Below are 24,555 nucleotides of genomic sequence, written 5' to 3' on the forward strand. Positions count from 1 at the left end.
CAGGGTAAATTTTATTTTCCAATACTGCACAGTGTTCTCATACAGGCAAAAATACTCATTGACAACTCTCATTGTTTTGGCAACTCTTATTATTTAACTTACCACAATAAGTTTGCTAAGCAATGGTTACTCGATAGCAAGTGATTTTTGAAAAAAATAAAATCGTTGTTGCCATAAATATTCTTAACCAGATAACACAAGTGGAGGTCAAATTTGAGAAGAGTTTTTTGAGCAGCTACGATCATTGGAAGTACTTAGTGAGAAATGTGGGACTTTGTCTACTGTGTATTATTCTGGGAAGTGAATTTGGAACAACACAGGGCTGCCCAGCAAGTTCTTGGGAGCTGCCTTTTGATGCAGGTGATAGAAGATAGACTGGGGGAGAATGACACGAAGTTGTAGAACTGGTTTGGGGAAAGGAAGAAGGGAAAAGAGCAATATAAAGCCGGTTGGCATCAGGAAGGACAACTGGAACCAACTTGGAGATGCACGTGGAAAAAAGCCTCACAATAGTTAATGACCTCTGGGCTTGAGTGAAGCTTCTGATGTGTCCTCCCACACTAAGGCTATAGAGAGCAGGGAAACCCAGGGTAGGTACAGCTCTAATTAAGGGGGAAGTGTCGCTGTCAAAGCCCAGGGACCGCGTGGGGTCTGCAAGGGGCTGTGCTTGCTCTGTCATTCATCCATTTTATTAACGTTGTGGATGATGGAGGAGAAAGGATGTTCATTAAATGTCTGGGGCACACCTCGCCAGGAGGTGCTATGAGCACTCCAGAGGACAGAACTAGAGTTCAGACTTACCTTGAGGAACTGAAGAAACTGTGAAGAATAGCAGCCAATGCAGTGAGATCAAAGTTCTGTGCCTGGAGGAATGGTGAGTGCCTTGAAGAAAGGGGAGGGATGAATGCCCAGGCAGGGATGGGGATTAGTGTTGGTCACACACCGTGTTTAGAGCTGGCATTGCAGAAAGGACAAGCATCTGGTTGAGGTGTTGGGAATGTTGTAAGGCACATGTGGTAACTCTGCTCTGCAGCTGGAGCCCTGAGTTCAGTTTTGGGCTCTGTAATGCAAGAACAATCTGGAGGAGACAGCGGTTGTCAGAGGTTTAGAGCACATGAGCAGTGCATGAAGGTTGAAGAATTTTACCAATATATTTAGTCTGGAGAAGAAAAGAGGGGAGATATGATAATGGCATTCAGGTATGTAAAATGACAGCTTTGAGAGGAAAATAATAAATCTTACCTGTGTTCATGCGAGCAGAATAAGGAATAACAGGCTTAAATGACTGCAGAGGGAATTGCAGCTAGACACCAAGTGAAACTTTCTAGCAGAGGGGTATTTTTGCACTATCACAACTGTCAGAGGAGCCTCTGGAGTCCCTGTCATAGGAGGGGTTTTTTTTTAAAAAAAGGTAAGAAAAGCACCTGTTGGGACTGATGAGAAAGTTTGGTGAGTTGCTGACGTGCCTCTGGGTGAGGGAGAAACAAGCTGGCCTCCTGGGGTGCCTTCCAGCTCTAATTCTGGGATATAAATTCAATAACAAAGCTACAGTGGTGACTGGACAACCTCCTGGAAGAGATTTGATAGATGAGGCACTTGGCTTACAGATACTCAGCATGCTGTGGTTTAGAATCTGCATCTCATTCAAACCTATCTCTGGTTTCATATCCTCTTTTGTCTTTCCTAATATCAGAATCTTTTGTAAACGTAAGCATCAGCACTGAGTCAGATTGTTTCCCAAGGATTAAACTTTTCCAAATACGAGCTCAACGTGAAATAGAAAGACAGGCTTTAAAATTACTTTTCTAGCTCTGCAAAAGGAATTGGAACACATCATTCCTGACATTTCTTTTTAGAGTTACCTTGAGATTCTTCAGCCCTCACCTATCTTACCTTGTACAAGTTTGCCTTCTATCTTCTGTCTGCCTAAGAGTAAATTAAATGCAAAATTCATCAACTTTTTGGGCGGATGGATAGATAGACGTAGAGAATATTGTTTGAAAATAATCTAAGTAAAGCTGAAGACAAGTTTGGGGGTTTTTTTCTTCTACAGCGTGATTTCAATCTGAGTACAAATTTGCCCCAATTTGTTGCTGGGTGTTTTAGATGAGCTTGGGGCAGTTGCGATGCTCACTGGTGCCCTGCAAAAGCGAAAAAGCAGATGGGAGAATTACGCAGAAGGAGGGGATGGTTTACAGGTAGATGCATGTGCTGGTGATAGGAGAGAGAGCAGAGAGAGATGTTAGTATCTTAAAAAGAGTGAGTTAAAGGCCTCAAGGAAATGGCAAATTCAGTGTTTATCACTTGGGGAATCTGCAGTAAAAGCAGCAAAAACGTTTTCTTTCACAGCAGCAATCACAAGCACCTTGGCAAAGGTGGCTCTGGCCAAATGTTTCTAGTTACTTGTTCATCCAGTGTTGATTATTTTGTGTTAATTCACTCAGCTCAGGTACTCAACCTATATTTGGTGGTTTATTTTGCATTCCCCCACTGAGGTTTCTGGTCACCAGCTTTTTTCCAAGTGCAGAAGATTTTGCTTCACCCAAAAAGAGGCAGAAAGCTGAAAAGAAAACAATACAATCTAAAGGCCAATTTGTCTTTATTTCTATCTGAATGCTGGATGGGGAACTACTAGTGTTAGCCTCTGCAAAGTGCCCTATTTGTGTTTATTATCTTCTCTTTAGAAAAGAAAAACCTGTATTTCCCATGGACTTGCAAGCAGAAATTGTCACATTGTCAAAAACAAAAAAGGAAAATTCGGATGCCCCATAATGGTTCTAAATGTGCACAAATGTTTGAGTGATTGTTAAAAGTATTTCTTGGAAGGATGTCTTAAGCAGGATTGTAGGGAAAAAATTAAAAAGGTAGAAACCTGTTGGGATTATGGAAATGAATTAATTTTGGTTTAAAAATAGCAACAGGAGCAAATTATACTTTCATAAATTCATAGGAACTCAGTGTTGTAGCACCCAAAATAAGTGTTACAAGCAGTGTAAATGCTTGGGGTGGATGTGAGGGCCACCTGCTTGGGAGTGAGTTGGAGGAGACTTACATAAGATTATTATGGCAGCCTAACTTTTGTCATGAAGATATTTTCAGGAGGAAATGAAATTAAGTACATTATGCAAAGATAAGAGAGCACATTACCAGGCTTTTCTCTGGCAAAAGATGCAGGATTGAACTTTAGCTGTTATTTCTAAACAAGAAAAAAGAAAAAAAAAAATAACGGTAATGGTGACAGAGTCTTTTCCTGCTTAAAGGCTCAGCTGTTCTTGGCCAACAATGATCAGGTAAAACTTGGAGAAACACTTTTTGGGGAGCAGATTTGTTGGTGCTTCTTTTGCCTTTCTTGAAATGTCTCAACACCCTCAGTGAAAAAAAAAAAAAAAAAAAAAGCCATTTTTCCTCTGGACCATTTTGCATTACTTCATCTGCAGCCACGAAACCCAGCTGTGTTCCCTGTGATAACCGTGACTGATGGAGGAGCTCTTGGAGCCATGCAGTGAGATAAAGGGACTCTTCCAGGACTGCTGCTTCTCAGCCAGCAAATTCACAGCTTGGGGAGGGCCTGATTTTGCATCTGTCATGAATTTTACATTGTTCTATTCTTCCTTGTTTTGTAAGGGATGCAGTTACCACAAGACAGTCCTGTTCATGCTTTATGCTAAAGCAAGGCAGTGGTGATACAAGCTGGGGGAAATGCCCTGTTGCCCAGCATTATCCTTAAATCGATGCCTGTGATGTACACGTTGTAAAAGTAGTTTTCAGGTAATGACTGCAGCATTATTGTAGCTTTAGGGTTCCTTAAAAATTTGCAACTTCGGCCACCTTGAACAGAATTGACCGGATTTTTTTCTCTCTTCTTGGTTGTTTCTTAAGTCTTGAGTTTAATGCAGAGAATAAAAGCAAATCCCAGAGCTTTGTAATGCAGATGAAGATTATCACAAGATATCTCATGGTTTGCTCAGAAGTCTTCTGTTGTAAAAGAGAAGTGAAAATAGGTGTGAGATTTGATGCAAAGGTAGAAGGTGGGAGTGGCTTTGTTTTAAAGCCAGCTGTTGTCCCAGTCTTTTCTTTGCCCTTTCTCCTTTATTTTCTGATTGTCCATTTTTGAGCAATGGGCTCAATCTCAGCAGTGAAGGGGGCTTCACTCTTTTTTTCCATGTTTCTTTATGGAGTCAACTTTAAAGTTCATCTTTCACCTGTTTTTTATTCTTTCCCCAAACTCTGATATCTTTATTGTTTCTCAGTGACCTTTTCAAGTACTGCTGTCTCTTGTTGTGCTCTTGGACTACTTCTGTGCACAATATTAATGTCTCCTTTGGTGGGCTGTGCAAGCACTTTGCTGAACTATTTCCAACTTTGATGGTTGCTCCTTTTCAGAAAAAGCAGCTTAAGTACTGTGCTGCTGATACATAAAATCGCTTGGGTTCTACTTTCTTCCATAGCAAGGATTTTAAATTATCATAACATTACCGCTTTTTATCCAGCATAGCAAGCTCCATAGTAACGTTACACATTTGAAATGCTTTTGAGGAGAAAAAAATAAGAGCATTAATTGGTAAAGTTTTTTTTTTGTTTGTTTGTTTTTTACTGGAAGGCAGACTTTTTCCGCTTCCTCTGTGCATTTGTTCTGTCATTCAGATTGGTTATGTGCAGATTTTTGGGGCTTATGAAACAAAAAGGACACAGGGGAAACTAGAGTTTTCTATCTTCTTTGTATTTTTGTGGGGAATACAGAAAAACGTTATGCCTAGAAAGCAACTCCTTGTCTCTCAGTTAATAGGGGATGAGGCTGCTCACAGTAAAAGATACACCCTGAACCAAGACCAGACAGGATGCAGCAATGCAGGGGGTGACAAATGAAGACTGCAGGGCCAGTCAGGATCTCTGATACCTTAGAGAAGCTAAGAGATGTCTTACTCAGGAACTACACTACCTGGAAGGATTCCACTGTTTATTTAAACTGACTTACTAGAAATAAGGATTCTGGCCCTACAAATAAAACCTTTGTGGAAGCAAGTTGGAAAGGCAGTAAGATATGTAGTATTTGGAGCGCTGCAATTCCGTACAGTCAATATATTTTTGAGCTTGGGAACCTTTCACAGGCTTTTGGCAAACAAGCTTGCAACAGAGCCATAATTACATATTTCATAAAAGGAGTTCTCAATTTTTAAATACAGTGTGCTTGCCAGAGGTGATGGATGAACATGTAAGGGGAAGACTCCAAAGCAATAAAATGCATCTTTGATGATGGGAACACTGCCGAAATAGGAAGACTGTATAATAAGATAGATAAATGCAGACAGAAGGAGGAAAGAAAATTTCTTTGAGCAAATAAATGTTTTTAAAGCCATGTTTGCATGACTGTCTGACCTTAATACCTTGTTTCTGGATAAATAATTTTTTGACGTTTGTGTCTTTTAGACATAACCAAACAGAAATTACCTCACAAATGGAGTGAGCTTTTGTGACATTCTTGTAGAGCTGCATGCAGTGTATTTACCTCTTGGGTAAATGTGGGGTACATGACAGATCTCAAAGGAAAAAGCAGCCATTCAGCTCAGGCCAGGAGCAGCCAGAAGTTACCTGATGACTGCTTAATGTCCCAAGTCTTTCTTAGCAAAGTGAGATGCCTTGCTGTTGGACATCTGCCCAGGAGTGTTCATCCTCTTACCATGAGCTCACAGAACCCTGGTTACCTTGTTCCTTAGTCAGTTTATTAATTTTCTGGTTTGGTGGCTTACAAACAGCATTTATTGAAAACACTCTAACCGGCACTTTCTGTTTCCACAGAATTTCTGTTCATTTAATTTTCAAGGTTACTTACCTGGTTTCTCCTTGACCATTTGTCTGGTGTCAAACTGTCCGAATAACTCAGAATATAACTCTGATGTACACTTCCAGAAGAATGGAGAGAAAATGAATTTTGACCTTCTATGTCGAGGCTTATCAGCACCTCTCAATCCCATCTCTATAAGGAATACTTATTGCAAAGAACAATCTGTTTAATTTATATCCATGGGATTCCATCTGACCATCAGGATCTGCCCTTGTAGATTTGGTTGTTTCTGAGGTCTGTGGAGGTGCAAAGATAAAACAGAGAAGCAGCTGTTTAAGTGAGTTACAGGTTGTGAGAGCAGACAGTGAACCAGCAAAGGTTATAAACATGAATTTACCTTCTTTGAGTGATACCTCAGCACACTTCTTGTTTGTCTTCTTAGACTTGTCTTTTTCACTTGAATAGTGGTTTCATTCTTTCCATTGTCTGCATAAAGATAAAAAGTTGGCCATGGCATTGGACAGCATATTAAAACATAACGTAGCATAAAACACTGTGGAGCACTAATTGACAAATACATCAAAGAAAATAAATAATCCAAGTATCAGAGTCCAAAGCCAGTCCCTGGGGAGTTCTTGTGCCTGACAGCCACCAGCAGCCACAAGGCTGATTGGGTGACTCCAGACAGTCACTTTTGTATTCAGGTCATGCCTCGTCCTCTTCTTCAGTTACAGCTTCCAGCAGATATGGTGTCCTCTCTCCAGGCATATCCTGACAAAAGCCAGGGTAAAGACCTTTCAGAAGGGGTGGTTAATACACTCTCGGTATTGAAATCACCAGCTGGAGAGGGAGAGGACAAGATTAATCACTAAATGTGAAAACTAAAAATACAAATGTGTTCAGAATTATGCCCCAAACCTCAGGAAAGGGGTAAACGGTGACTCTCTCAAGCTGCTGTGCTTTGTTTGCCAGAAATTAAATCTATGTGGAAGAGGAAGAGGAGGCACAGAACAGTGTTTCTGCAGTTGACGTCCTCATCTCAGAGAAAATACAGATGGTAGCAGTTCCTAACCACTTCTTGGATGATCAGCTCTACACAGCTACTCATTATGAAGTTGACTTGTGGCTAGAAGGGGAGCAATGTCAGGTGATGCAGGAGAGCAGGAAAGGTGTCCATAAAGATGTATTTCACTATATTTAATTAAATCTTACCTTTTCGTAAGATTCTTAACTCTTAAGGGTTCTATGCAAAGTTATTTCAAAATAATTTTATCACTAGCTTTGTAATATCCTGAGGCTTAATCCTTCTGTTTCTTTTTAATGTTGCACTGGAGAACTTGGTGGCTTTTCATTTTACTGAGCACGTATTTTGTTTTAAACTCCAAAACTCACACAGAAATGCAATCTATTCCTTAATAAGTTCAATATAATTTTGTCTTGTACGATTTTCTAACATAGGAGTTTGGGAACTTGCTTTGGGCAGTTAAAGCAGAAATCTTGTATCGAGTGCTTTTTTTTTTTTCTCGTCTCTCTCTTTGGTTTCCTTTTCATTTCAGTGTAGGGGATGTCATGGTGAACAATGGTTTTCTGTAAGACATCTTTCACAACAGCGATTTATTATTTAACGTTAGCTGGCCTGAGTCCATCTTCTTCCTGGCCACTGCGTAAGGTGTTCTTTTAAGGCTAGCAACGCTGACTGCCTTGGGACAGGGCGTAGGGGTGCACAGAGAGCTCTGTGCACAGCCCAGTGTTGTGGCCTTGGAGTCACTGGGCCTGTACTCACTTCCCAGAAAACACCATTCCCTGGCATTAACTAGAACCAGAGCCCAAGGAATGAATGTGGAAGTTGACTCACATGACTCTCCAGGTTGCTGGCAAGGTCACGTGCCGGGCATGTTCTGGGAAGATTTCTGGACCATGGTATGGACACAGAGCTCCAGTTTCCAGGATGCAGTCAAAGCTTGCCCAGAGGGTAGGATGTGTGGAAATAGGTGGTTTTCCTTGGAGCTGAGAAATCTCTCACAAGGTGCTGAGGCTCCTGTTGCAAGAGACCAGCTCTGGTTTGCCATGAGCAAGCTAAGAAGCTGCTGAATAGAAAAAGCACTTTGTTGCAGAGAGAAGATTCAGTCAAAAGAGAAGGAAGAAGCACTGTAGTTAGGACTCCAGAAATACATATTTAAAGTAAACAGAAGTACTTTCAAAATACCTCAGTGTTCTCTTTTGCATCAATGAAAAATATGCAGCTGCTTTGCAAGGGGACTGGCTGTCACCAGCCTGAGAGAATCAGAAAGCTGCTATTTTTGCAGCTTGCCATGAGCTTCCCAGGACAATCCCTCATAGGGAAGAGGATATGATATTTCTTTTTCTTAAGTGATAAAAGAGGGCTGATGACTAATACTGAAGTGAATTGTTAAGAGACTTATTTACTTAATTGAGCCTGCTTGTTTGGTACGTGTCCCAATTAATTCATTTTTGTTGTGACCATATTGAAGCAACCTACACCCTTGTGACCCTCTCTTATAATTATTACTATTTTCCTCATTTGAAGCACTGTTTTGATTATGTACTCAAAAAGCTCTGCTGAAGCATCTGTAACACTACCACAGTCAGATTTTTCCATTGTTTGGAACTCAAGGATAGCAATAAAAAGAATCCTTCCTTATTGAAGTTTTTAGAGGTTATGGGTCACTTACAGCCCTTAGGGGATGGGGGATGTCTTCCTTTTTAATTTCACAAAATGAGTGTTTTGAATAGGCAGAACTTGTTTTCTAACCAGAAGTTCTTTTAAGAAAAATGTGTTGTTGGATGGTGGCGCTCAGAGGTGGCTCAGAATTCCTGTGGTGTGAATATTGTACATATTACAGGGTCACAGGAGGATGAAAGAGCAGTGGAGCAGGGGCTGGCAAGTATGGCCAGCCCTAAATTTGCTGAGATTGCTACGTGGACTCTCTGCCCCAAATGAGGCATTGTTTTTGTTATTGCTTAAATTAAATACAATATTTGACAGCTCTTTGCCTAAACCACAGTGGGGCTTTCTGAAAAGCTCTCTGTGAAGGAGAGGCTCTCTCAGCCATGGTAATCACATCTGCAGTGGTAGCTGTCAGTGAAGGGCTGCCAGTACGCGGGCAGGGTGTTTATTCCTCAGTGCTTCATGGGATGAAGATTTTGCTGTTTGTGCCAAACTCCACCATGTTGACTCATGCTCACTACAATGTTTTTGAACTCTTGTCCCCAGCTCCTCTCCCCCCCATTTACCTGGAAATCCCGGCCAAGTGGTTTTCCTCCATCAGGGCATGTTCACACGCGCTGGTGGAGCTTGTTCTGGGCAGCGATCCTAGAGGAGGTGTTTTTTGGGGAAAGGTGCTCTGCCAGCGGCATCTTTCCTTCCAGTGGAACTAGAAGAATTAGACCAAGCCCTTCACTGCTGGCTGCTGTGTTTAAAAAGCACCCTAGTTCTGTGCTCCTCTTACAGCAGCAGTCCCTTCTCCTCAGGGAACAGGACCCTTGCACAGGGTATTTCTTTTACTCAAGACTGGCTGATGCTCTTTCTCTTATTGTTTTAAGTAGTACACTGCTTTCCCCAGTCTCTACTTGCTTTTTGCTCCATTCTGTCCAAATCAAAACTGGCCATGCTTTCAACTTCTTGAAGCATTGTGTAATCTTTTTCCCTCTTCCTCGTTCCCAATCCCTTTCTCTTGACTTCCTTACAAAGCGCTTTCCTATCTGTGCTCTATGCTCTGTGGGGTTTCTTTTTTTCTGTATTGCAGATTCTCTTTGTTCCTGAAACAATTAAAACCACTTATTAAAAGCTAATAGCTCACTCTGGGTCACAGTTTTTCAATGGGCCTCTAAGCTGCTGGGGATTTTGATGCCAGAGGACGGTGGTGCTGGGTAGAGCTTATCTTCGGTGCCAGCCATATACTGGGGTGCAGTGTCCTTTTGTTTTAGTGTTTGTCTGAGCAATCTTCTGGTTTTCAGAGTCAGCCTGCTCGTGTGTGTGTAGGTGTGGCACTTAAAAAGATGGCTTTAGTGATGGACCTGGCAGTGTGAGATTAACGGGTGGACTTGATCTTAGAGGTCTTTTCCAACCTAAATGATTCTAGGATTCTATGTAGCAAAAATTCCTGCCTCAGTAGAAAGGAAACTATCTGAAAATCCTTATTCAGCCATGAATAATAAGCCAGTGTCAGATAGACTGTCTCAGACCAGGCTTCTTCATGCACCAGGCAAAGGTGGGTGACTGAAAAAGCCAAAGGACTGGTTGTTCCACAAAACCATAATTAGAGGTTAATGCTTGCCCTGCTCACTCTTGACTTTCTCTCTGTACATAACCTGGTTTAACTCTTTGGCTGTGCCTATGTCCAGAACACTTTGGCTCCGCGTTCCGCTTTAGAGCATGTGAGAAAGATGCTGTATGAGAGATTGATTTCCTTTCCAGCATTGGGAGTTTCCTTTCTAAATGAACTCGTGTGCCAGATCACACAGCATGCCGCCAAAGTGCTGCGTTTTAAGTGACACCTACAAGGCTCTACTGAATGAAATCTGCAAGTCTTCAGAGTTCTTAAGATGACTTTGTGTTTTTGGCATAGAAACAGAAAAGCTGGGGCTGGAGGTGGGAAATGGATTGCCATCTTGGAAATTTAATGACCAGCTGTTCCCCTGTGATGTGTGTGGAAAAGTGTTTGGTCGCCAGCAGACTCTGTCCCGGCATCTCTCACTGCACACAGGTAAGGCAGGGTTTACCTGTGGTTGTTACAGCACTCGGGAATTCCGTGGGGTTTGTTTTAGGGGGAAGAAAGATGGTAAGGAAAGGAGTGTGTGAGTCATCCTTGGCTCACCTGGAGCAGAGCCAAGCGCAGGGACAGGACACAACGTCAGAGTGGGCTTAGGGAGTGAGCATTTCTTTCTTTGCAGCCTCTGTGACATTTCTCCTTACAAAACCTGTCAATTCAAGTTTGTCCAGGTTCTGGCACACCAGACTGCAAACACCAACTGGTAACCAAGCTTGGTAATGGAGTTCTGAAGGGAAGGCACAGCTTTTTTTTTTTTTTTTTTTTAATGGATTTGGGTTTTTTGGGCAGAAATATCATTCACCTGATGAACTTTTCGAGTGTCGCTGAACAACAAAAGATTTGGCCTTGGTGTTTTACATCTGTGAAACTGAAAGGATTGAGTAACTCATTCATCTTTGCTCTCATCACACAGTTCTGAGAGGAACAGGGGCTGTTCTACCCCACATCAACTTTCTTACGGTGAATCTGCTTCAAATCAGCTGAAACAAACAGAGTTTTTATATGGAAGATGCACTCTGTCAGCCTGCCGAGGTGTGCTGCACAAAAAAACACTCGGAAGCAAGAATTTCCCATGTAGAGCTGAGAAATCCTGTTGTATAATGCCAGTGTGTGTTGAGCCATCCAGCAGAGCCATCCTGAAAAGGCTCAGCTGCTCCATAGTCTAGTGGGGTTTCCTTAGTCCTAAGCTGCTTTATGGAATACCTTGAGTGAGTTTTTCATTAGTTTATTTTTAGAACTGGACTGATGATATACAGTGTTCCCCTTTCTTCTGCCCTCAGATTTTAATACCGAATCATCAGCTGTCAGCTCTCTGCAAGCAATCACATGGACAGCCTCAACAGTAACTAAGTCCAAAAATCAAATAAAAGATGCTGGGTAGAGGAAGTAGTTGTAGACTATTGACCTGTTTCTCCACTGCCTTTGCTGCAGCTCCCAGAACAGCAGTTGCCCCAGTTTTCCAGTTTATAAAGTTTTATATTATCCAACTACAAATGGTAGAGCAAATTAAAAAAGATTGCCCTAAACTACCTTCAAATTAGTTGGGTTTTTTTTCTGAGTAATTGCTGTGAACTCCTATAAACTTCTAAAATGTCGAGCTTCCAAGCTACCTCATCCTGAAAGCCGCTTGGAGAAACCCAAAGGAATGCACGCTTGGTTCCTGGCAGCTTTCAAAGCCGCTGGCTTCAGACTGAGGTATACACTCACATCCTTCTGCTCCTTCTTTCAGAAGAGAGAAAATACAAATGCCACTTGTGCCCCTATGCTGCTAAGTGCCGTGCTAACCTGAACCAGCACCTGACCGTGCACTCGGTGAAGCTGGTGAGCACCGACACCGAGGACATCGTCAGCGCCGTCACGGCCGAGGGCAGCGATGGAAAGAAGCACCCTTATTACTACAGGTAATTACACCCTTATTACTACAGGTGAGCACCCAGACGAGGGCTGTGCACCACACACCGTCTCGTGTGCCTGCTGAGGATGTGTGACAGGGCCACCCTTCTGCTGCTGCAGGGTTGGAGCCATGACTGAAGTATTTTTCCTGCCCATATCTGGCTTAGGATGAGCGGTGAACCCTGGCTGGCTGCTTCGTGCTGTTTGACTTGACTGGCCATTGGGAAGGACTCGGGAGTTTGCTGTGGGTTGGTTTTTTTTAGTGGCTTTGTGAGGCAGCTCGGGTCTTAGAAACCTCTCTAGATTTTTAAGCAGTGTTCCTTTAGGTTTTGTGTTTGGAAATATCCCATCGTGTGCACGGATCCACAGCGAATCTAAAGCCCGGTGCTTCCAGTTGCCTCGGTTTGTTCCCTTGTCTTCAGCCAAATCTATGGAATCGAATAGCTTAGAAGTGTTATCAAGAATTGTTGCATCAATCTACACATTTCCTCTGTTTGCTGGAGGTACACACCTTCTGTGACCAACATGGTGAAGGAAGAAAACCTTCAGGAGAATTTGCCTGAAAAATTGAAAGGAATTGCCCAGATAAAATGGATATGTAGACATTCTTCTTGTTGTCTGCACCGCTGTGCACTCTGCAAACTGTGATGTGCACTCTAGTGGCCAAGCAGATTACCAAATCACTCTTACTTTGAGTCAAAGTGCCAAGAGCAGATTTAATTACAAAATCATAGGAGTAAGAAATAAATGAGACCTGCTGGATTAGATTATCTAGTACTTCCCCTTGGGAAAGCAAAATAGTGCCCTGGAGTATATGCCTTTTCCAATCTTTCTGGCTTGTTTTAAATGTTAATAGCCTAATCAAAGCAAGAGGAGGACTCTGCAAAGAAAGTTAAATTAAAGGGTCCTTTCCACTGCCTCTCAGTATCACTCTGTTTATGTGCTGGCTGCAAAATCTGTATCCCTGCTAATTATTTGCATAGCTGAAGACTGCTGTTTTCCAGTCAAGCATAAGAAATGTTTGAACCCATTTTTACTTGCTTACACCGAAACTGCCAGGCAGTTTTGCACAAGATCCCAGTTTGGCATGGGAACCATTCCAGGCCTCGAAAATCACTCCTGGAGCGTGCAGCAAGCTCTCTGTTTGTCAGTGTATCAGCTGTACTAAACATCTTGGCAAAGCTGCAGTGCCTCTTATTGCCCAAAGGAATCGGTTAGGTGATGCACAGCATCTGGAATCTGTAGTTTTTAATTAACTTTATGATTATTTAGCATCATTATAGCATGTACAGGATTGTTGCATTGTGCCTGCCCTTAATCACATTGGCATGGCCATCAGTTCAAAGGCAGTTCAGCAGACAAAAGAATTCTGCAGCGAACACCGAGCAGCGAGGAAGCGCAGAAAACTGTGCTGTGAGTTTCCTCTTGCAAATCTGGGCAAAGGCAATAGGCTTCTGTTTGTGGTTTGGTTTTTAATGTTTCTTTTGCTCTTGAATTCTCTTCTGCCTGCAGCTGCCATGTGTGTGGGTTTGAGACAGAGATGAATGTCCAGTTTGTCAGTCATATGTCCCTCCACGTGGATAAGGAGCAGTGGATGTTCTCCATTTGCTGCACGGCGTGCGATTTTGTCACTATGGAAGAGGCAGATATGAAGGCTCATGTCAACAACAAGCACACAGGTGACGATCCCTCTCTCCCGGCTGCAGTGATCTCTCTCTTCCTTGCTTTTTAGGTGCAACCTTTACACTTCCCATTAGCACTCTGCTTTCACTGAAATGCTTGCTAATTAAGGCCTGATCTCTCAAAGTTGAAGTGAATTGGACTCCAGCCAGGCAAATAATCTGGTGGTGCAGATCAATTTTCAAGCTTAGTGAAATAAATGAAGGACTACTTAGCCCTTCTTCTTCCTATTCCCCTTATCCCCCAAATCCCCTCCCCTGCTGGAGTCAGTCAAATATTTCATTTGTTTTTCTGGTTTACTATTTCATCAAAAGCCTGCTTTGACTTCAGCGATGATAAGGTGACTTTGAGGGCTAATTGTGCATACCTGGCTCTAAGTCTGAAATAAACATTGTGTTGAGCTTTGCTCCTCACTGTGTTTGCCCCTACAGTCCATCAGTTTGGAATTTCACGCTGATGTTTAGTTGACACTGTGATTCAACAATACCATAAATGTACTTTATATTAAATAGCAGAACAAGTCGTGCTCTCTCTCTGGTCCTGCTCACTTAATAGCCAAGGATAAGAGCAATAGCAGTTTTCAAACAAGCTCCATATGCTTAGTCCAACTAATGAAGTCTGGCATAATTTAAGGAGAAGAAAATTGGAATCCTTTTCATTAATTTCTCTTATAAGACCAGGCAGAGGCATTTTTGCTGCCACAAAGTACTCACAGTTGGATTTACAATACGGAAACCTGATTGCATCCAGCACAACTTTTCCATCACTAAATTGCTTTTCTTGTCCTACCAGGAATAAAATTGGGAAAACAGGAGGGATGAAGAAGAAGGGAGAGAAGAATACAATTGGTTGTGTTCACAGATACATAAGTTAAATGGAACTACAGAAATATGAACTACTGGAAAGCTCTCAAGGGATTTTATGCCAGCATAGCTCTCAGCACTGCTTCACTTCATAAAGAGGAGTTAAAGGCAAATGAGAAACACCACCCATAGCCATGTGAAAAGCCTCAGAGCTCAAAAGTGAGCTGTGCTCTGCTGTATTTTCCTATTGTGGCTAAAAGACTGAAACTGCTACTTGTCTTTTGAAGATAGGCAAAACCCCCTTGTTCTTCCTCCACCCTGGCCAACTGAGCCCCTCAGCTGGTGGTTCAGCCAAATGCTCGCACATATGGCAAATACGGAGTAAAAAATAGAATGGGTTTTCTGGGTCACTTGACTCCAGTTCCGTATCCTGTGATGTTACCAGGTCATGAGGGGACTGTTTATGAGGATATGGCATATGTCTTCAAAGAAGTATCGTTGTTTTAAACGAACTGTTTTGAGAGACAGGCAGCTGTAGACTTTCTTGCATTAAAGATTAGGGACCCTTTTAAAATTTGCAGTGTGTGTCATAGTGATAATCAGAATACACATACACTGCTCTTGTGCAGAAGTGCCCTCTATGTGAAACAGCAATCTGCCTTTTCCTCCCTCCACCTTTCAGCCCTCCTTCCACACTATTTATTCCCTCAGTACATTTCTGAAAAACAACATTCTCCCCTCTAAATGTACACTGAGCCTTTTCCTGTATGGAACACAGTTTTCCTGCTGTACCAATCCCTCGCTGCACATGTTCCTGTTGGAACCCCTGCTCTGGACATATGCAATCACAGCTGTACATGCTGAAATGAAATAAGCAGTGGTGGCAGTGCAAACCAGCAGCAGCTACTGGGAATAGGTGACACAGTAACATTCTGCGATCACATTTACCTTCTTTGAAGACTCCCCAAACACCGATTGCTCATATTCATCCCCTGTTCTGCTCGAATTCTGCTTTTGTTTTCCTTGACTGTTTCCAACCTAAGCACTTCTCATTTGTAGCAAAAATTCTTGTTACTGGCCCTTCAGGTCATAACCTTGTTTTCTGTGCTATTAAATTTCATTCCATTTGTATTACTCTTGTCCCCAAGGTCAGTGAACCTTTCTGTATGATATCTAGTCATCCTCCCTATTGGCAGCTCAGGTCATCAGATTTCATTAGTGCATTCCTACGTTTTTATCTTGAAGGTGCCACTCATCAGTTTAAAGCTAAGGACACAGGTGCTGGTGTTTGCAGAGGCCTCGATCAGGGGACTGTATCACATGGAGAATTTGAAGTTTTAGCGAAGTCTCCTTTTAACACAGCTCTCATTGAACCAGGACACGAGTGGGAGGGAATAATTTGCCCATCCTTGCCTCCCTGGCTCATGGCAGTTCTCATATGGGAACTGTCCCTCTTGTTCAGTTCTAGTGTGTGATGGGGTTTGGGATTTGGACTTCATACATTTATTGTACACAAAAGGAATCTCTGATGCTTTCTTTCTTTCATAAAGAAGCTTTATCTCTAGGTCCAGTTAAAAAACATGCTTTTCAATTATCTTTGGAAGGAGATCCTCATAAAAACATATAAATCTTGAGACCACGCTGTCACCTCTGCAATGATTACAGAGGACAGTCTTCAGTACAATGAGGGAGATTATTCTCCTTTACCCTTCATCCCAAATTTACTCACTGGACCCACACAGATGGGAAGGTGGGGGAAGTTTAGCTTGGACTAGTAGGTACTTTTGGTTTCTGCCCCTCAAACCTACAGAAATTCTGTTTCTTTTCTGAGCGACAAGCTTTTGAACTCAGAGTAATCAAAGTGGTTTTTTGGGGTTTTTCCAGTCCAGTAATGTGGTAGAATTGCATGATCCCTTCCCACTACCATCACAGAAACACTCAATTGCAGGATAAACTGAGAGATGTACTGTGGTTAAACAGTAATAAAAAAGGAAGGAGGCCCAACAGTGTTTTTTTATCAATTAATTTCAGACTTGTTTTGAATTAACTTTGAATATAAGTACTTCCTGAAGTTTAGAACAGAATCCTGGAGACTCCATCCAATATGCTGAACTCGTTATTGCTCTCTGTTTTTCAGCTGAAGAGAGGAAGACACCCAGTGAATCTAACAGTCCATCTTCATCTTCGCTGTCAGCACTGAGCGACTCTGCCAACAGCAAAGAAGATGCAGATATAACCCCCAAAAACAAGGGGTCAAACAACCTGCTGGTCATTTCTGTAGTGCCTGGTAGTCAGACCTCAGTGAACACTGAAGAGAAGTCAGAGAAAGGTAAAGAAATTGTTTAACAAACACAAACTCTCACTCTCTATGCAGTCAATCTGGCCACAGTGTAAGGACTAAGTTTTCCCGTTCTATTTTTCAGTCTTTGAATGTGTTTTCTGTAACTTTGTCTGCAAAACAAAAAATATGTTTGAGCGTCACCTGCAAATCCACCTGATCACACGGATGTTCGAGTGTGACGTGTGCCACAAGTTCATGAAGACACCTGAGCAATTACTGGAGCACAAGAAATGCCACACTGTCCCCACCGGTGGGCTCAAGTAAGGAAAGCAAGTACACAAACTTTTACTGTGTTAAGCACTTTAATACTGTGGGGATAGGACAAAAGGAAGTCAGTCAGAAAGGGTTGGTTAACTAATAACAACCCAGATTTGGGGCTCCCTTGTATTTAGATGACCCAAGGCCTGTCCTTGAGGCTTGAGTCATTACAGCAGATTGGGAACCTAGCAGTCGAGGAGCTGTAACAAACTGTGATCCTTTCCCCATTCAAGTCAAAGAGGAGACAGTATGTGATGGGTCCTCCAGAGAATGAGGCACTACCGCAAAGAGCTTTTGGCAGAATAAGGGGTTTTTTTTCCAAGGCATCAGAGCAAAAAGAAGCACCCAGCACGGGCTCTGTTTTTCCCCTGGCTCAAAGAAACTAAATCCTGTACAGCCTCTGCAACTAGGTCTGAAGTTACAACCTTAAAGGCCTTTGTATACTCAAATCCAAAGCCTCCAAGAATGAATGACTTGGATGCTTTCTGCCTTGTTTGCGTGCCCCACAACAATCACTATGGTATAAATTAACAGGTAAAGAGTAATACAGTCTCTGAAGATAAAAGCTCTTTGATTTTGGCTGTGGTGGTGTCCTCTAAGGTCTTTTGGTGCAGAGCAGTGTTTCTAGAGAATGGGTGTGCCCTTATGTCACAGTCAGACCCCTGAGGGAAGGGGCGACTGCTGGGGCCATACGCTTGCTCTCTGGGCAGGCAGTGTGATGTTATGAGAGAGGCACGTCCCTGGTCTCTGTCTGGTCCAGCTGCTGCAGGAAAAAAGGCTGCAACCACTTGGAGCCCGGCTAGAGTTCAGCACAGGGCTCCCAGCTTCTGCTGCTCCTGCTGAGCAGGCCGATGTCTGCGGTGCGCTGTGGCTGGCACGCGAGGAGCTCAGCTTCACCGCGGGCAGCCCCCTCGGTTTGCGCTGCAGCTTTGGAAAACTGGCCCTGTTTGCCAGGCAGCCTCTGGTCTCCAGCTCAGTAGTTCCACAGACTGGCCTCTGTGGTCACTTGAGACGAGATGACTGAATCTGGGAAGAAGACCAGACTGAGAAACAAGCAGCGTGTCAGAACGACGGGATGTCTGCCTTGGACATACAGATCAGTTGTCTAATGCACGTTTGGTTGAAGCTGCGTAAAATCTGTTCTATTTACCAAAGAAAAACCATGACCGTAATATGACTCAAGTCTTCCCCACAGAATGGGTTTCTCAGTCTATAATCCTGCCCAACTCAAGTAATAATTAGGTTCTTTGAAAGCTGCATCTAAGAAAAAGCTCTGATTTATTTTTTTTTAAGGCATCCAGAAGAGCCTGAAGAGATCTAAGTAAATTGTATTTTTCTGTCTCCTGTTTGCTGTGGGGGAAGAGAAAAAAAAACATGATTCTTCCAGCTCCAGGTCAAAATCTGAGATTCTGATCCAGAGAGCACCCAGCCCAGGAGAGGTATGTGTGCATTGACAGCCAAGTCCTCTGGTGAAAGAGATAATCACATTAGAAGCCTCAGTGACAGGCTCCCTCTCTGGATCAGAGTACTTGATGTGCATCAGGAATTGTGTCCAGGTGTTTCAGTGTCTCTTTGTCCTCCTGTTATTACTCACTTTCCTCAAAAATCTCTTGATTGACTTGTAGAATAATATTATACCTGCAATCAGATGTAGCAAGTAAAACACGCATAGGGAGAATCTCATTTTAGAAATTATCCAAAATGCCAGAACACAATTAGCAGCCCTGCCAAACAGTGAAAGCAGATGTGTGGCAGCTAGGGATGTTAGAAGAGAGTAGCCAGCTGCCTCAGTTGTACGTTTTTATCCAGCCCTGCTCTCTGAGCTCACCAGTTCCATGTGGAAGGTGCGTGCTTGGTTCAGTACAGCAGAGATCCCTGGCAGGGAGCTGTCCCCACCAACTTCCTCTCAGCTGCACCAAGCAACAGTGGGCGTGTTTTGGGTTTGGGGGGTGGCCAGGCTCGTTCAGCGTGCAGCTCAGGCTTCTTTCCAAACTTTCATGGTTCCCTCCTCTACCCTTGTTGGCCCCTCCTGGCTCAGGAACTGGGGGGAGGCCCTTTGCCATGTCCACCCCAGGCCGGACGCTTGCTGCTGTGAGGAAGCAGAACCCACATCCTGTTCCTGCACAGGAGCAATTCCTGCCGTGGCAGAGGTGGCTGTAGGCAAACACTGCCAAGCACACACCCCTTGCAGCATGGTTAGCTCATCTCCCAGAAACGGGAGTCCCTACAAATCATCCCAGCAGCCTGGCTTTCAGCTCTTGCTAGCAGGATACCCAGCAAGCTTGTTGTTCGAGGTCACAGAAAAGGGAATTCCTAAGCTTTTGCTGTACGTGTGGTATTACAAGTTTATTCCATCTTTACTTAAACAGCTGTTTTCATACTCATCTGTAAACACTCACTTTAAACCACTTCTTAATGGAAAAAATGGCCAAAGTGACTTCGTGCAAACACTAGGAATCGTTACACAAAGTACCTGTGCATCAGTCACCCACCCTGCACTCCCCGGCCTGCTTTGGGGGAAGACCCCATCAAGGTAAGCCAGAAGGTTAAAGGGATGCTCCTTCTGGGTGAATCAGTGTTTTCCTAGGAATGCCATTAAATGGGCAAACCTCCTCTAAGCAGAGATGTGTCAAGGTTAACCAAATACTGGAAAGAGGCTTCCCAGGGAGAACCGAGTGCCTTTTTCTCCTCCTTAGTAGGTCAGAAAGGGGCTGAGTGCCAGGGTTAAAGCAGGAACGCGGCTCTGCCAGCTGAGTGACTCCTCTTCCCTTTGTCCCCGCCCGCCCTTGCTGTGTTGCCAGGTGCCCGTTCTGCATCTACTCCACGAACCGCCCCGCAGCCATGGAGTGCCACCTGAAGACTCACTACAAGATGGAGTACAAGTGTCGGATCTGCCAGACAGTGAAAGCCAACCAGCTGGAGCTGGAGATGCACATCCGAGAGCACCGCCTTGGCAACCATTACAAGTGTGACCAGTGTGGCTACCTGTCCAAGACGGCCAACAAGCTGATCGAGCACGTGCGTGTCCACACCGGCGAGCGCCCTTTTCACTGTGACCAGTGCAGCTACAGCTGCAAACGCAAAGACAATCTCAACTTGCACAAGAAACTGAAGCACGCTCCACGCCAGACCTTCAGCTGCGACGAGTGCCTGTTCAAGACTACCCACCCTTTTGTCTTCAGCCGCCACGTGAAGAAGCACCAGAATGGGGACTGCTCCGAAGAGGAGAAGAAGGGCCAGTATTCAGCTTCCAAGGAAGCCAGTCCGCTCCTACCAGTGAACAGCTCCAGGAACCTTCTGTCACCCCTCTCAGTCATGTCTGCCTCCCAGGCTCTGCAAACAGTAGCTATGTCAGCTGCGCACGGCAGCGGCGCAGAGCCGAACCTGGCAGTGAAAGCCTTGGCCATCAACGGCACTTCCCTGTGCTTTGACAAATACTGGAACTCAGAGTTTGCCCACCTTATTCCTTTAACCATGTTTTTCCCCAAAAACCACTACGATCTCACATTCCATCCACCCAGACCTCAGACTGCACCGGGAGGTGCCTCTTCACCGAAACACTCCTTCCTTGCCTACCTTGGACTAACAGAAAGGGCAGAAACTGTCTGAGGGCAGTTGCATTCTGTACCAAAAATCCCCCAAACAGACCCAGCAGGTTATACATTGCTGCAAAACGTAGCCCCAAAAGGTAACGAACACTTGTACTATATCATTAGTAAGGTTTAGCAAATGGCTCTGTGTGTATTCTTATTGCATTGACATGAAAGCTGCTTTATTAAATCTCCAAGAGGTGACCTACTGCATACTTCTACCTTCAGAGGCATGTTCCCAGTACTCTTATCTAAGAAACTATTTTGTCTTGTTAAGCTGAAAAAAAAAAAAAAAAAAGAAAAAAAAAAAAAAAGAGTGTCCTTATTGGCAATCAGCACTTGTAAGATGACATATTGATGCATTTTATTTTTGGGCTTTGTGTGCGTGCGGGTGTGTGGGAGAGAGGCTGCCTGTAGCGTGCCATGACATTGCTTTTGCACATCCCTTGGATTGGCTTATTTAACCATCTTCCTTCTCCCCTTTTCACGCACTCGCTCCCTGCCTTCCCTCCGCCTCCCTCTGAGCTGTGCAGCTGCGGAAGGAGGGATGTTTGGGCCGGGGCAGGGGGAGAACTGGTGCATTATTTCAGTGCTGTTTGCAGCTTCCTTTACTTGTTTGATGCCTTGTGTTCGGTTGTCCAGGTTTGAGGATTTGGGGTAGAACTGGTGAGGAAAAAAAGTCGCTTTCAGCACTGCAGGATGAGAGCATGACAATGACAAGAGTGTGTATATCCACACACACATGCAGTGTGTGCAGCCTACGCACCCACACAGCAGGCCCAATTCTCAGCTCTTACACAGGTGTGATAAACACCTGCCTCTGGGCCACAAGCATACATCTTTTGTTTTAAAAGGGCATATAAATATTATATATATACTGTATTATGCAGTGGTTACCTTTTAGTTTGCAGGAACAACTTGTATAACTAGAATTCTGTAGTGGGAAAAAAAAATCCAACAAGGGGATTTTAAAAAGGGTATGGATAAATTCTGGGTATAAATACTCAGACTAAAAAAAAAAAGGCAGTTTTGCACAGTGCTTTAGTCTTGCACTAGTTTGTTTCTCACTTGCAAAAAAAAAAAAAAAGGAAAAAAACAAATTGTGGGTTGAAGTTAATAAGACTGTTTATTTGAAAAGGTACCAGTCACTTCTTTGAAATATAAAGCTATAAGAAGATGCTTTTGGAACCATAAAGTTCTCTTTTTATACCCTCAGTGTTTCAATTGTACTTGCAAATTTAACAGTCCTCTCGCTCCCCTCCTTGTCATCAATAATACTTTATCCCTTTCTGTTGATGGCAGATAGAGTGTGTCCTGCTAGGAAGCTAACTTTGTACTTATTTAATGCTCCTACTTGTGGTCATTAAAATGACATGTTATATGTAGCACTTTATTGCAGGAAGAAGCAAATGCAGATTGGTTGTATAACCTTTGTTAATCTCAAAATGCCAAGAGTGATCTTAATACAAGAGAAGGTAACTGACTGTTAATTGATTTCTGTTCCTTAGACAATTTAGTATGTGGGAAGAAAGACTGGGATTAAAAGCACTCTGTTTTACAATTGGAAGTATAAAATGTGAAGCATTGCAAAATGATCATGTGACATGCAGGAATGCCTTCACACTGAATTATTGTTTTCCATGGTGTCTCTTGGATTTGGATCTGGCTGTCTTTTACCAGCTATTAGAACTGTCTGACCTAGCTTTTGCCACAGTCCCCTCCCTGTCCCTTGGCCAAGCCACTGTAGGAGGTGCCCTGAGTCACATCTTTCATGCTGTCGACCCACCCTCGTGCTGTCCTGAAGGAACTTCCTGTGCAGGTTGTTGTGGGATGGGGGGGGATCCAACCACCCCTTGTTTGTGACAGCAGGAAAGCAACAACCCAGTTCAGGAAGGCATTTCTTGTTCAAAAGGGCTCTTAGCCGTATGGACAAGCAGAAATGTAACTCAATCTTCATTAGTTCTTAAATGAAGCTTGTGTAGAAGGACTTTCTGGATGCAAAACTCGCATCACTTGAACCTATTTGCAAGATTCCTACATTTGTTTTGTACTGAGATGGCCAAACATTCTCCACTGTCATGACCAAATTCTTCCTGTTTGTGGAGGACTTCCTAATCTGCACACTCCTGTTACCATACTGGAAGCTAGTTAGAAGGGGGAAACATCCAAAATCAGAGCAGGTTATCATTTGGCGTTATTAACGACAGGACAGAGAAGTCTCACCATTTGTTCACATTCCAGCAGACAGTTTTGGTTCTAACGAGCGCTTGGCGGTTCTGTCTGTGCAGTGAAGAAAACCCATCTGCTCCAAACTGCGTGTAAACCTTTGTAAACAACTTACCTAACTCAGGGCCCTGCTCTCCACGCTGTACTCCATCAGAGCTCCTGCGCGCACAGTACAGACAAAATAGAAAACACTGTGTTGGTAAGTACTCCAAGCATAAAAAGTTACTATCTGGACAGCATGAACTGTGCAAGCTGTATCCAGCAGCTCTACCAGTTCTGTGAAAACACTCCGCACATCCCTGACCACACCACAGAAAAGCGAACACTCCCAAATCAAAAAGCTTGTTTTTCACACCAGCTACAGGTAAAGTACAGCTGCCCAGGAGGAGGAAGGTTAAAACAGTGGGCCACTGTATCTAAACCAAATGGCCATTGAAATGGGGCTGGAACTTCCAAGAATGAGCTGCCCACATGCAACCGCCACGTGTTTTGACCATGCTCCACTGCACCAGTATCTGACCTGGCAAAGTTTAGTGTACCTGGGAAATTTGTTTAGCACTTTGGAAAGGATAAACTCATTCTTTCTGGCAAGTTATAGAAGTTTTCTCTGTAAGGAAAAGTGTGTTAGGAGGTTTTTATTTTTTTAAGAAAAAAAAATACACTATTTATCAGAGCTCTTGCATATTAAAATAATTGGTTTGCAGTTCAATACTAAAGACAGGAATGTTCTCCAGAGGTTCCCCCGTCTCATTAATGACCAACAGTTCTGATAAATTCCCCCCACCATAAACGTAATTTCGTACTGGTTTTCACTATGCATTCTTTCATGAAAGCTGGCGTGTTTTTCCTTTCAGTAATTCAGTTAAAGTTCTCAGCACTTTTTTCTTTCTTTCTTTTTTTTTTTTTTTTTTTTTACTCGTTGTACTATGTTCAAATATCATTCTGTCAAGGTTTGTGTACATTAATAAAAATTTGTATTGTATAAAGCTTTTTGCATTATAAGGCTGTACAGGGTCATTTTGACAGTAACTGGTATATTTCTTTGCATCTTATGTTGCATTGCCAATTTCTAGTGTATCCAGTTTGGAAGTACAATATACTCTAATTAAAAAGGTTGGCTATATTCTGGTTTCTTTTGGTTTTCCTTCCTCTCTTTTTTTTCACCTTAAATATATTTAGAATTGATTTGGAGGAAGGGGGAAAGGATTCTCCTACAAGACAAGAAGATAACATCTCCCCTTTCTTTTTTCTTATCAATGATATTTATCTTCAATTTCAAAGCTGAAGAGGAAAGCTCTGGCTCTCACTCCTGATGAAGAAATACAGCAAATAGTCCTAGGACAGCTCCAGGACTTCACTCTGAGGATTCTGTGCTTGTAGCAACCTTCCAGGTCAGTTCTGCAAGGGGGGGGGGGGGATCATTCCTCTTCTGGGCACTCTGCTCAGTCATGCATTCCAAAAAAATCAGATCCTTATTGTGGTAAGTCAGCCGAGACTCCGTTCTCTTCATGCGGGAAAAGCCAATTCTTTACTCCCATCCTGATGTTACACAGTTTTCACAGACCTCGTGTGCAGCTCCTGTTGCTGGTACTTTTCTTACTACTGCGTTGTTTGGTCACAAGGGGATTTGTGTGTGTGTGCTGAGATTCAGGTTCTTCACACTTTTCCTGTACGGGTTCTCCTGGAACAG

At 43.2% G+C, this 24,555-nt stretch overlaps 1 protein-coding gene across 3 annotated transcripts in view; it reads left to right on the plus strand.

Moving 5' to 3' along the window:
• The window catches only part of ZNF827 (zinc finger protein 827), a 113,233-nt gene extending 89,245 nt beyond the window's left edge, over nt 1–23,988 (plus strand). For 2 of the 3 annotated variants that reach the window (XM_066186530.1, XM_066186529.1), the window contains exons 9-14: nt 10,372–10,509; nt 11,804–11,975; nt 13,480–13,646; nt 16,588–16,779; nt 16,874–17,051; nt 19,851–23,988. In XM_066186530.1, coding sequence (XP_066042627.1) covers nt 10,372–10,509; nt 11,804–11,975; nt 13,480–13,646; nt 16,588–16,779; nt 16,874–17,051; nt 19,851–20,658 — 1,655 coding nt within the window. In that variant the 3' untranslated portion in view covers nt 20,659–23,988. Of the gene's footprint in view, nt 1–10,371; nt 10,510–11,803; nt 11,976–13,479; nt 13,647–16,587; nt 16,780–16,873; nt 17,061–19,850 lie in introns of all 3 variants that reach the window. The other variant, XM_066186531.1, reaches the window with a different exon arrangement.
• Nucleotides 23,989–24,555: the final 567 nt, after the last annotated feature.

The sequence above is a fragment of the Chamaea fasciata genome, unplaced genomic scaffold (assembly GCF_029207755.1).
Source record: "Chamaea fasciata isolate MVZ Bird 193981 ecotype frontalis unplaced genomic scaffold, bChaFas1.0.hap1 SCAF_6, whole genome shotgun sequence".
Lineage (NCBI taxonomy): Eukaryota > Metazoa > Chordata > Aves > Passeriformes > Sylviidae > Chamaea > Chamaea fasciata.